This window comes from Uloborus diversus, chromosome 9 (assembly GCF_026930045.1).
Source record: "Uloborus diversus isolate 005 chromosome 9, Udiv.v.3.1, whole genome shotgun sequence".
NCBI classification, from domain to species: Eukaryota; Metazoa; Arthropoda; class Arachnida; order Araneae; family Uloboridae; genus Uloborus; species Uloborus diversus.
In genome coordinates this window covers 145,241,974-145,256,312 of record NC_072739.1, presented here as the reverse complement: position 1 = coordinate 145,256,312, position 14,339 = coordinate 145,241,974, and the positions used below count along the sequence as shown (strand labels likewise).

The 14,339-nt window shown below is 30.7% G+C and overlaps 1 protein-coding gene across 1 annotated transcript in view; it reads right to left on the bottom strand.

Moving 5' to 3' along the window:
- Positions 1-14,339, bottom strand: part of LOC129230548 (basement membrane-specific heparan sulfate proteoglycan core protein-like) — a 410,163-nt gene that overhangs the window by 59,865 nt on the left and 335,959 nt on the right. Inside the window, exons 58-66 of the mRNA XM_054864952.1 lie at positions 12,781-12,981; positions 11,731-11,823; positions 11,566-11,649; positions 10,239-10,478; positions 9,670-9,783; positions 8,065-8,192; positions 5,124-5,210; positions 4,657-4,718; positions 1,844-1,950 (exon numbers count right to left, since the gene is read on the bottom strand). Of these exons, the coding sequence (XP_054720927.1) occupies positions 1,844-1,950; positions 4,657-4,718; positions 5,124-5,210; positions 8,065-8,192; positions 9,670-9,783; positions 10,239-10,478; positions 11,566-11,649; positions 11,731-11,823; positions 12,781-12,981 (1,116 nt within the window). The remainder of the gene's footprint in view (positions 1-1,843; positions 1,951-4,656; positions 4,719-5,123; positions 5,211-8,064; positions 8,193-9,669; positions 9,784-10,238; positions 10,479-11,565; positions 11,650-11,730; positions 11,824-12,780; positions 12,982-14,339) is intronic.

The following is a 14,339-nucleotide window of genomic DNA, read 5'->3' as shown; positions in this document are numbered from 1 at the left end:
TTTTTAGAAAGTAGATGCTGGTTTTCGATTTTTTCCCAGATTTTCCTCCTTAAAGTAGGGGGGTTTGACTTATACGAGAGATCGACTTATGCGCGAATATATTCGGTGCTGCAAAAAGTAAAAAAGAGAGACTGTTTAACAAGGTACTTTAAGCTACCTTTGAAAATTGAGATAATTCAGTAAAGTTACACTTAAAAGACAGGGCCAGAACCAGACTTTTGTTTTGGGGAGGATTTTACCAAGCACATTTCTAGCGAAATCTGTATGATCAATAAAACTTGATTTCATTTTCATCTTCTTTTGGTTTTTAATACAATAGGTATTTAAATGCGGGGAGGGGGGATTGCTGTAAGGACATTGACATGAGCAAATGTAAAAGATGATTTATCCATTAAATGAAGGAGGAAAATTCTTTTGTATACACTACATAACTTCACCATGATTAAATTTTTTTCAAGTGAAATAAGCAAATAAATAAATAAATAAAAAATAAAATAGCAATAAATTTTTTCAGTAAAAAAAACTATTTTTTGGAATAGTTTTGAAAATTTTTGAAGGGGTTTTGAACTCTAAAAACTCACCCCTTAAATGCGACGACGTTAAAAGATATTTAGTTAAGCAAAAAATGTTTACCCCCCACACACAAATGCATATGTGTGCCTTTTAGGAGATATTCTCAATTTGGGAAGCAATAGTTTTTCTTCTGTTTAAACACACACACAAGCACAGAGACTGAAAAATTTTGAAAAATCTTAGGAGGCAAAAAAATAATGTTGGCACCAGACAAATTATTTCTCTCTGTTTTAAAGAAAATTCAGTGCAGCATGACTTTTGAAAGGTTCATATCCTGCAAGAATTAGTTGCCTAGGTTTTGCTTTTAGCTGCCCAAGATGAATTGTACCCTGTGTGTGTGTTTATATATATATACACATAGAAACACTATCATATACTGTATTTATAATCTGGACAAGTCAACCAAAATGAACTTCCCTACTCAGTTCAATAGGCGCCATAGGTGGCTCTATGATACTGGTAGACAACAAATTTGAGAGCAAATATGCAATAATAAAACAAATCTGAAAACAGCGAGTCGAATTTTAACTACAACCCTTACTGAAAACCAATATCCGGAGCATCTTACTAAACATTTCATTAGCAAGCTTGTCGAGGATTAGCGGTAGGTTAATTTTCAGTTTCTTGAATTTTCTGTTCCTTGAATTTGATTGTTTTACATTCTTATGAATTTTGCTCTCTTGTCGTTTAAACATCGTTCTATTTTCTTTGTATAATTCTTGTAGCTTAAATATTTTCTATTTTCTTTATATAAAACTTGTATTTTTCGTTTGTAAAAAGTTCAATGTTCTTATTTCTTGTCATGCTGATATTCTGGACTTTAAGTACCCCTATGGCTAGTTTTGTGAGATGTCGGGGAATAGTGCTGCTTTTTTAGGCAATTTCGCCAGCAGCACTCACGAAACATCTAATGGCACCCTTGGGGAGTACCTCCTGATGAGGCCCCAGGGTATTTTGGGATTTTTTTATTTTATTGTTCTTTAAAAAAAATTTCTTTCTTGTTCAATCCTTATATTGCTATCAAATATATATATATATATATATATATATATACATATATATATGTATATAGACTATTATGTATATGTGTGTATATATATATATATATATATATATATATATATATATATATATATATATATATATCTTTATATACATACATATATACATAACAGTCTCCTTAACACTGAAACGATATAATATTTGAATAACAATGTGTCATTTCTATAAAATCTCATTTTGCAAAATTAAAGAGGAAAAATAAACTTACATCACTAACTTGACTGACACCTGTACACCTAAATGTCACAGTAGCTCCAACTGGGACCCGCTGAGTTCTGGGTTCTTCAACCCTGACACGTATAGTTGGACTGACACCTTTAAGATGTTTCATAAAAGTATTAATACATTATGTCCCTTAAAAATTTAAAATTTCAAATATGGATGAGGTATAAGATTCAAGGAATTGAAACTTTGGCACAAAATAAAAAAAACACTAAGGACAAGTTACTTTACAAGCCCAGAAGATATAAATCAATGCACATAATAGAAAAATTAATTAATAGCATATTACCTTCACAATCCAAAAGAATGTTTTAGTAGATGTTATTAGTGAATAATATTAGGAAACATTGAAAGAAAATTAGTATAAAATTAAGATTATGAGAATAACATTGATATTTGGTAAAATAGAAATGCAGAAAGAAGGTGGCAAAAGAGAATGAAGTGTTAAAAACTGGGAGATTCCCCCCCTCCCCCACATTTCCAGTTTACGGGGGAAGTATTCATTTTTGTTACAAAATAATATAATGTATTCAAGGAAAAAATTATCTTCCACTACATAATCATGAAGCATGTGTGGCTTAGAAAAATTATAGCATAACTAACAGAATGAAAAATGTTCAATTCCATCTTGCAAGTTCCCTATATGAAATATTAGTCAGCCACAAAATATAGTCACAAAATTTAGTCTGCATGAATGTAATGCCCAAAAAATACTATCAGTACACTTGTTTGATGACAACATAAACATATGCATTATCTTTTGACCTTTTTCAGAACAGCAATTCAATAAACAACTGTCCCAGAGGAACACTTTACTCTGTAGGTGTTACACAGCATTTCTCCATGATTTGACTTCAATCCCACAAAGAAGCATATCTCCATGATTTGACTTCAATCCCACAAAGAAGCATATCTCCATGATTTGACTTCAATCCCACAAAAAAGCATATCTTTACAAATCAAATTTCCTGTGACCATTTATTTTTCATGTCCATATTCATAGTCAAGCATTCATCACTTCATGACCTTGCAAACCACAGTTGACTAGTTAGTTCATGGGCTGTAGTCCGTTCAAGTACTTGGTCAATGTTTTGAGCGGCAACTGCAGTAGAATATTGTAGATAAATCATATATGTACATGAATCTCACACCAGTAGCTTCCTTGCAAAACTTAGTAGTTTTTCTAGATGATGGGCCTAACACTTGATATTGGTACTTTGTTTTACAGCCATTTATCAACCAGACTTTTATTGAAACTTCTTACTGCTTCAAGAAAAAAAAAAGTTTTTCAAAGGATACATGTTATTTTTTTTCCCCATTTTTCATGCCAATAGTTCAAAACTATGCCTGATTCTTGAAGTTTGAATAAAGTCATGATATGTTTAAAAATTTAGACCATTGTAAGTTTATGGCTAAAAGAAAATGAATAGTGTTTCAGGTCATTTGTTTTCCCTTGAGTGCATTAATAATACTACTAGTAACTCAAAGTGAAATGTATCAATTTCATTTTGATTTGGGAAAACACTTAGCTAAGTTTCATAATTTCAGAACCTATATCAAAAAATATATTCCAATAAAAAACATTTTATTGCTCCTGACTTTATTACTGCTAAATATTAAGCTAACACTAAAATAAATTCCTGAGGGAAACTTACATGATATGCATTAAAATCCTATGCACGAAAGACATTTTGGAAAAAAAAAATAGTGCTGGATAGAATAATGACACAAAGAGAATATTCTAAAGATGACTAAATAACTGCTAAACTACAAAAGCAATAACAAACACTTACTACAAAGTCACAAACATTACGTATCTCAGAGCAATGAAGGTTTGTTAAAAGTTTGCTCCATAAAATGAAAAATTAAGAATCAACATATAAAAGAACACAGCAGCCAAACTTTACCAACACTTAAGTGTTTTCACACTTTTTTCAACACTGAAATGCTAACAAAGAAGATGCACAATGAAAAAGAAGCTAGATTTTTCTAGCAGAGCCTCATACTATGAGTGCCAAAGTCGATATTCCCTTCTTTACTTGAATCAACTTTACCCAAAACAACCAGCTGGGAAACCTTCTGGATGCTCCTGTTTTTTGAAATGGCTCGACAGGTGTACAATCCCTGATGGCTTTTAGAGACAACCGAAATCGCAAGTTGGCTTCCTTCGGCAGTATTGTTGATAAATACTCCAGATTTGGATTGCTGTACTGTATCATTGTTATGGAGCCAAACAACTCGAAAAGGCGAATTGCTGATGATTTTGCAATCAATCACCAACATCTCCCCAACACGCTTAACGACATATGTTGGATCAACAGAGAGCTTGAGAACAAAGCCTAAAGAATTAATCTTGCACATTTTATGTGGGCAAGTAAACAACAAATATTGCATCAGAAAATACAAAGAATGTAAATTAAAAGAGATTCAATTAATTTGTTACACACTATGAAAAATTCTTTTATTTATTCAGCATAAAATATAATATTAAGATGTATTAAATAAAAACGCATTATAAAACAAAGAGCACTAAAAATAATCTAACGGCTAATTACTGCATTTTTGTATTTATGCAGTTATACTTCTCAATCTGTTGAAAAGTGAATTTAAAAAGATGCATTTATTTAGCAAGTACAAACAATAAAGCAAATATGAAAAAATCCTTTAAAAAAATTAATGTTCAATATTTCAGTTAATCACAAAAACTGTACATACACAAAAGATATCATTGATTCAAATTCCAGCAATAGCAAATAATTAGATAAAAGAATGTCAGCAGCCTTTAATTTCAAATATTACCTCCAGTGGGTTCACATCTTCCACCTGGTTGTACGGGAGTCCCTCGATAACCAGCAGAACACCTAAAAATACAACCACTTTAAGAGCATAGAAATTGATAAAAGAAAATCATGCAAAAAAAAAAAAGCATTCAAAATATTGAACTAACAAATTTAGAAAATTTGGAATTATCCAGAAATTTTGCTTACACCTTCTCTTTTCGTTACTATGAAAATAATACATTCTTTTGACAATACTACTCTAATTAAAGAGTTTAGTAAAAATAAAATATATTTTAATTTATTAACTATATTTCCTTAAATCATAACAACTTAGTCAATTGCTTGAAAAATATTTTGTAATTATAATTCAACAATAACATTCATATTGATCTTAACCCTTACATTAAAGTTATTGATATAAATTTTTCAATAATTGCAAGCACTGTAAATATATTCTAATGTTTACGAACAAAAACTTCAGCATACTTTTCACAGTTTCTTCCAATGTATCCCGGAGGACATGCATTACAGGTAGGTTGTCCATCATTATCAAGGAAACAAGTAGGTGAAAATCTATTAAAAAAATATTTTTAAGATCTATAAAAATTCAACAGCATTTCAAGATTAAACAGATACAACATTTTAAAAAAGTGGCAACCTGGTACAGGCTTATAACTTTGAGATAAACTGCTGATAACTTTAGACATAAGTTCTGAACTTGCTACTCCAAAAATAAATTTTAGAACAGCTAAAGTTTTTTTAAAAAGGACTATTTATTACCAACATTTTAGTTCAATTAAAACCTACCATTTATCCACCATTTTAAGGGGGGGGGGATGGAAATCTGTATCAATGCTATTTTAATGAACTGTAAAACAAGTTTACTTAGTACATTTTTTAAACAGTTATACATATTTTAAACAGTTAAGGCTCCGTCCAGGTTTTATTTTTGAGTCAATATGTTATCTTTTTCCTTGCGATAAAAGACTTGTCATACCCCAAGAACATTTTTATCTATCAAAATTCTATCTGAAATCCCTATAGCCATAAGGCCATCACTGAGAATGATATTTTCATCCAAAATTTAAGGCTTAGAAATTGAGGAGTTTTAAATAAAAACATTTTGGTTTTCAGGTGATTTTTTTTTATATAAGTCAAAAGTTAAGGATGAATTATTTTAGTAACAAAATTTAGTGAACCGACTGATTTGTAGACATAATTTTCTATTAGAAGACCATTTTTTCAAAACAGAAATATGTGACATGGTCTCAAAATGAACTTAATTTGAGCTTGAACTGATTACAGGGTTCATACTCTATTTGGATGAAAACATTCCATGACTTTTCCAAGACTTTTTCATGATTTCAATAAAAATTTTCATGACCTTGTTTACGAAGAGAATAACGCTATTTAATCTCAAACTTGCTAATTTTTGGAAATGAGTTTTAGCAAAACGTCTACATAAATGCCGCAGTCTCATTGAAGCACTTACTCGTAATGAAAAAAATATAAGTGTATACTTAAAAAACTAAACTATTCTTATTTGTCTTCATCATTTAAATTTAAGTAAAGTAATAACGCAGTGAAACTAAAATTATGATGCTTAAATGTCTAATTTTTTTTATAAACAAGCAGAAAGATAATGAATGGGACAAAGGTTGAATGTGTCATCACTAAGTTTTAATAAATTTACTTCAAAAGTTGCCTTTCAGTGTCAACAGCGCATTTAATCATTCACATAACTTGATAGTATTTTGGTTCTTTAAAGTAAAGCCACATAGTTTAGTTATTTATGTTTCTAAACCAGATATTTTTTGAAAAAACCGTTTAGTAATGAATTAATCTTCTGATTCAAAAGTACTTGTTTTGTTTACTTATTTTCACATTTTTAAAATGCATATAAATTAATAGATTCAGAAATTTCAGAACATGTTTGATTCTTGACATTGAATGTAGCAGTGGGTCGCATGAATGAGTTTTGTGGGCCGTATGTTGGGCATTACTGTTTTAGAATTTTAGAATTCCCCTTTTCTGTATTCTATCACCTAACTAAAGATCTTTACTTTCTAAAACCTTCAACAAATTAAAATAAACTCTGATAAATTTAATAACAAAGTTCTTACGAGTGCTGGAATCGAACTCGGATGCAATTGAATTGCCTTTTCGAGTGGGCGTGACAAAACCAAGAACGTGCAAGCTCGCTACTACAGAATATAAAACATAAGAAGTGTTGAAAATAACAGTAAATTCAAAATAAGAGGTGTCCAAGCAGTAAATTCACATCGCAAAAAAGGCAAGCGGCTGCAACAGAAGTGGATGCAATGATTTTTCAAAATTCAGATTTGATTTTGGAATCGTTCAATTTTCCACTTTGAATAGCTCTTATGTGCTATCACTCAATATTTGTAATGCTCCATTAGTTAATGTTATTTCATCTCTATCCAGGACATTTTTCCATGCCTTGAAATAAATTTCCATGACTTTCATTGGAAATTTCAATTTTCCATGACTTTTCCAGGTCTGAAATTCACTTATTTTTTTTCCATGACTTTCCAGGATTTCCATGACCCGTACGAACCCTGTGATTAATAATAGTAAACATTTCACAGAGGATTTACAATCTATCCCATTGTCTAAAGCAGTGGTTCTCAATCTGTGGTACGCAAACAATTTTCAGGTAGTTTACGAACAGTTCGTAAAAATTCTACATCATTTTTAAAGTTGTAATTAAATTTATAAAAGAAAACTTATGGATTCATCTCATTTCACTTAATTATTGTGAAAATATTTTTGTCATATGAGATTCACTAAAGATTTGCAAGGGTACCAAATGACCCTCAGTAGTGAAAAAGTAGATAACTCCTTGTCTTGCACAAAACAAATATAACACCAAAAAGTTAAATAAAATCAAAATGTCCTGAAACTAGCAATTTTTGTTTCAAATGCAAGTTTTAATTTCTTTCTACATTCTGTTTTGGATCTTTCAGTCGATTACCAAATAAAATTACATAAAAACCACATTGAATTGAAAACAGGAGTAACAAAGCATTTTTTAAGCAATAAAAACATGTGTTCAGATTAAATTCAGACAAATCTTGTAATAGTAGATTCCTACAGTTTTTAAATTGAAAAACTTGTTAGTCTATAAAATGTACAGATTATGTTCGCAATTTATCTATCCTTTCTTCTACTACATGAAATCAATTCAAGAAAATTAATCACACATTCGCAAAAACAATTACAAAGTATGAAGGAAACATATCCTGACAGTAATCCTTATACAAATCCCAATACACAAATAGTAAAAAAAAAATATTTTAGTCAATCTCAAAATTGGATGAGTGCCTAAAACGTCATAAAGTAGAAAATTTTTAAAAATACTTTTGCACTATGAATATCATTAATAACACTTCTTTGACCAACTTACTGATTTGGAGGAGTAGTTAAAGGACAAGGACAAGCCTTACAATCTTCTGGCGTACCGCGAGTTGCATCACCATAATACCCATCAGCACATCGCTCACAGCTTTCACCAACAGTATTGTGACGACAACGCTGAAAATTAGCAAGAATTGTTAGAGCTGTATATGATTGTCCAAGGATTTACTTAAGTGATATTGCAAATTAAAAAAATAAATATTTATTCTCATTGAAGCCATTTTTTTAAAAAGAAAAACGGTACATGGATCCACAGACATATTGAATAGTTTGCATTTCAATCTTAAGACTAGTAATAAGTGCCTATAATTTTACCTTTAGTACACAGTACAAGATTACATAAATACTTGCTTTTGTGCTTTTGTATCGGTAATTTATCTCTGAATATATTCAGTATGGTTAGCTAAAATTTCTAGAACTTAAACAGTGAAAAAGTTGACACAGAAAGAAGAAAACTGAAAATAAATCTAAAAGAAATCGTAACTACAAAGAAAATGGTATCTTTCCATCCTATCTCCCAAACTGATCAGCATAGTAAAATAAAAACATAAAGTATCTGCACACATAGCTCAAAACTATCTAAAGGAATGAAAATCAACATGCAGTGGGCAGGTAAATTTTTTAGTAAAAAAAAATTCCTTTTGCTTTTAATCATATTGCATGAAAGCAATAATGAACATTTTTCATTAATTTATCTTCAAGCTTTGAAGATAATCAATGTTTAATATGGATATTATTAACAATTTACAGCCAATGCACATATCTACAGCAAATGTATCTGGACAGCATAAATGTATCCGTACACGGAGTGCACCTATATTATCTAGTTATGCTGATCAGATTTTATTTTATTTTTTAAATCCCTTCTTTTCTGGTGTAGGTTATTGAAAATACACCTTGTCCTGAAGCATTTCAATTATTATAGAAAATCATCATTAAAGAATTCTAAATTGTACTAAACATCTTGAAACCCCTTTCTATGAGTCATGATTTGCAGTGAGAAATTAGGCTCAAGAACATTCAACATTCATAATTTTAAGTAGTTCTCTGTACATTTGAAACAGTAAGAATTTGACCTAGATCTTCAAATAACTGCTTTGAATCTCGGTTTAGCAAGCTTCAAAATTAAGTCATTAGATTCCCGACAGGTGTTCCCTCCAAAAATAAATGATTTCTGTACTTTTCTTTTTTTAAACTTTATCTGAAGTCTGAAACTGGTTTGCTACTTTTTTTCCTCAAAATAAGTTGATCCTAAGAATAAAATACCAAAAAAAAGTTATCATTTTTGGTTCAGCAAGTTAAAAAATGCTCGAAAATTCTGGTTTGTCAATGTTTAGATAGAACATTCCTTTTCCTTTATTCATTTATTTTCATTTTACTTTATTTGTTTTCAATTAGCCTAATGCACAAATTTACCCGCTTTAGTCAATTGAATAACAAGGTCAAAGATTTTGACATTTGTTTCAGCTTTGGGGCCTCATTTTGATAGTTACAAACTTTTATAGTTTGTGTGCTGAATTTTGGCTTCATTAAAATTGAAAATTGTTTGAAACATGTAAAATTTCTCATTACTACTAAAAATTGAAGTATTTACCACACAACTTCCTGAAGTAGCATCACAAGATTCAGAATGTCCATTGCAGTTGCATCGTGTACAACGACCAAGTCCTGGTCCACTGGCATCACGAATATATCCTGGAGCACATTCCTACAAAAATTGAAAAACAAAATCAAGAAACCACATTCATAACAGTGTTACAAAAGGAAACAAAATAAATGATTGTGACATTTAATAACACTACACTGAAAACCAGCAAAACATTAAAAAAAGAAAAAAGATTACCAAATAGTGTGAAAAACAATTATTATCATATTGTATTAGTTTCTCCAGCAGAGTTTTATGAATGATAAGAGTGATTTACAGGTGTTTTCAGCTTAAGTATGCAAGAACAACATCCAGTGATAAGTTGATTTGGCAATGAATGAGGACTTATTTTCAAAAAATCTTCCAACTATAGCTGGAACAAACGTAACCTGACAGCATTACCCAGATCTTAATCACAACATTACGATGCTGATAGGTTACGTTTGCCCCAACTATAGTTGTTCTTTTTTCTTCTTTTTAAACTAATTTTTCTTTATGAAAAAATTCTTCTTATATACCTCACAAGATAATCCAATGTAACCAGGTGGGCAAACACATTGTTCTACAGCTGCTGCTAGGCCTTGTCCTGTGCTTTGTGGTAAGGCAGTATCCATTTGAACATCACGTAGAAGCGTTTGATGCATCCTGTTATGGAATGAAGCTCTAATAAGCAACGCTTCGACATTTGCGAGTACTTTCATGAAGTCCTCCCGTGTTGCAGATGTTGGGCCTCGAGAATCTACTCTTTGCCAATTGGTCTAAAAAAATTAAACAAAATTCAAGTGAAATTTTTTAATCAATAGGAAATTTTCAGCTTGTAAAGATATAAATTCATTTCTATCAACATAGATACAAATCAAAATTCAGAATCATTAGTAAATATATACCTTTGTAGTAAAAAGTAAAGGGTGTCCGAAAAGTCCTTGACACATTTAAAAAATTCATAGAAAACTAACAAATTGTCGTATGAATTTGCGGTTTGCACCATAATACTTCACAGGTTCAAGAATTTTTATGCCATCGTAAAAAAAAAATGAAAAAGGAAAGAAAAGAAGAAAAAAGGCATTTTGCAGCCAGGGTATCAGTATATGCTATCTTGTAATTCTTCGTTTAGTAATTTTCATTCCTTAAAATTACTAAATGAAGAATTACAAGCATAGCATATACTGCAAAATGCCTTTTTTCTTCTTTTTTTTACGATGTCATAAAAATTCTTGAACATGTGATGTATTATGGTGCAAACCGCAAATTCATACGACAATTTGATGGTTTTCTACGAATTTTTTAAATGTGTCAAAGGACTTTTCGGACACCCTGTACATTAAATGTTAAAATTAAACAAATTTTCAAAAAAAAAAAAAAAAAAATACAGGCACCTTTCTTGGGATTGATTACAAATAATCTATTTTTAAATGAGAAAAAAAAATGAGCATATGAATTTAACACATCTGACAAAAGAATAAGTTTGTCAGATTTCCACGCATCTGAGCATCTATAAGCTTATTTCTTTTTGCCTTGGAAAGTGAATTCCTTGAAGTCCCAAAACATTTGGCTGTCATTTCTTGAAAATTTGTGCATTTAGAATGTTGCTTAATTTTCACTAAACCATTACTTTTTTTACAAATTTCTGTTTAAAATGGGAAAAAAATTGAAGATAAGAATTAACAAAATAAGAATCATGTTTAATTTTCTTTTAAGCCAGTTCCAGTCTTAAATGTTCAAAATAGAATTAGTTTCATAATCAACTTCACTAATGTCCTTGATTCTTTTCAATAAAGGGACAGCAAATTTTATAACAATGAAGTGCAAGCATTTGACAAAATAAATAAAGTATAACACACTCACTTCACGTAATTCTATATTAAATGTTCTTATATCTTGAGGGTTTAATGTTGGGATATTTACATAAAACACTGATATTCCATTTCCCTAGAAAAGAAAATAACAGGTCACTACAGCTGTAAACTTGAACTATGTGCATACTTTTCAAAAATTTCCTACATAACTTACAGTCATTTCTACATCTGCATCAGCATAGAGATCTCCTCCATCTCCAGCTAAATATTGTTGTGTATATTTCAGTTTTCCTCCATAAGATGCAAGCTGAATAAAATAATATAAGTAATTACTGAGAATATCTGAACTTCATTAATAACAATAAATTTAAAAGCATTACTCGATGAGAAAATTGTTTTGAAAAAAAATCTGTCTTTTATTTCTTTATTTTTTTAATACAATTCAAAGAAAAAGTGAGGAAAGGATGTAAAGGATTTTTGCTTTAAAACAACTCCAACCTAAAAAATACAGAATTAAATTATAAAACCATTTTAAATATACTAAAGAACCAGTTGCAAACAAAATCTATAACAACACTTCGAAATGAATCTTAGCTGATTCAGCTCATTTTTGACCACCCTTGAAATTAAAAAAAAAAAAAAAATAATAATAAAAAAAAAGAAAAATAATAATACACTATATATGCAGGTAAAGGGCAAAAATTGCAAATTTTTCATTCTTCATTTTTTTTTTTTTTTTTTTTTGCATTTTTGTCATCTATTGTACGTTAGCTTTATTGTACAAGCTTGCTTATTTAGTTTCCGCTAAAAAAAAACATCTGATTCCAAGATTTCCCTGTGGTTAATATGGAATCTGACACACATTTACTGCTGTTTACCTGCACACGGCAGTATAATGATGGTATTCCATTTCGTTTTGAAGTAAGTTACCCTGCATTTACTAGTAATTTTAGCACATGATTTGATTTTTAAGCAATAACTGGGGTTGATTTATAAAAGAAAATTTGATGAATCTTATGATAATTTGTCTTGCAGTAGATTTATGGATTTTTTTAATCTGAAAACCTAACTGCTTAAAATAATTGAAAAAATAAACTGTTATTGGGTATTTGAATCTATTCCTACATGCAAATATGTTTTTAAATATACTCAGAAATTATTAAACACATGGTTTTATTGGATCTTAAACCAAAGTCCTTCTTCCTAGGCTGAAAAAAGAAAAAACCTTAATACTAGAAAATGAACCAAAAATAAAGAAACTCACTTTGTTTCCCAAAAATTGAGCAGGTAGAGACCAGAATAATGTTTCTGTTTGTTCAGGATCTCTTGGGAAGGATGTAAAACTGACTTCATTTTGGCTTGGATTAATAATTATACCTTCAGTTATAGTTCGTGTTCTGAACCTGGTAGTTAATTGGAAATTGTGACTGTATGGATCTACCAAGTCTTCTAATCTCATTGCAATCTGAAATCAAACTCCAGGTAAAACAATAAGCACACTAGGGCAAAAGAAAACTTTATTCATAAATGCAATTATTTTATACAAATACAAATACAAAAGTGACGAACAGCAACAGGCTCTGGGCCCAGCTAGACTGGTCCTAGTCAATTTACAATCCCCAGTGAAGATCAATGGCCCTCTTAAAACTATCTACTCCTTTGCTCATTACCACCTCTTCCGGTAAGCTGTTCCAAGGTTCCACTACCCTGCTAAAATAATAATTTTTCCTAACATCCATGTTAGCCCGAGATTTAAATAGCTTAAAACAATGACCCCTTGTCCTGTTTTCAGTGCTAAACTTCAGCACCGTAACATCTTTCTTTTTAATAAATTTAAACAACTGAATCATGTTTCCTCGGTCTCTTCTTTGCTCAAGACTACATTTTTAGCCTTCTAAGTCTGGAATCATAGTCTAAGTGAGAAAGTCCATTTATTAGCCTTGCAGCCCGCCTTTGAACCCTTTCCAACACATTAATATCTTTCTTAAGATAAGGAGACCAAAACTGAACAGCATACTCCAAATGAGGTCTTACCAAACTTCTATATAAGGGCAGAAGAACTTCTTTAGATTTGCTTGAAATAGATCTATTCATAAACCAAAGCATCTTATTGGCTTTGTTACTAGCAATGCTGCACTGTTTTGGCTAAACTTTAAATCCTGACTTATTAAGACCCCCCAGATCAGTAACTTGGTCTGTCTGACTAATGACTGAACCTTGCAAATAATAACTTGTACACTTATTTCCATGCCCTAAATGTAGCACTTGACATTTCCCAACATTAACAGTCATACCCCATTTATCAGCTCACTCCGTAATATGATCTAGATCCTCTTGCAGCTGATTTGCTTATTCTTCATTTTCTACAATCCCCATAACTTTGACATCATCAGCAAAACAATTCATGTTCCCAGAAATATTTTTATGAATATCGTTCATAAAAACAATGAACAAAATAGGTCCTAACACTGATCCTTGAGGAACCCCGCTTAAAACCTCACTCCAATTAGAATAATTTCCTCTTACAACTTTCCTTTGTTTCCTTCCGATCAGCCAGTTTTTTACCCAAATGAAAGTTTTCCCTTCTATTCCTATATCAGTTAATTTACTAAGCAGAGCAACATGCGGTACCTTATCGAAAGCTTTTCGAAAATCAATGTAAACAACATCTACAGGCTTCTTATTGTCCAAAGCCATGGTAACTTTGTCATAGAAATGTAATAAATTAGTTGCACATGATTTTTGCTCTCAGGATTCTCTATATTATGTTAAAACGCAAATGGTCAAACTTTTTGCTACATCTACAGCCAAGAAAAGTTGATT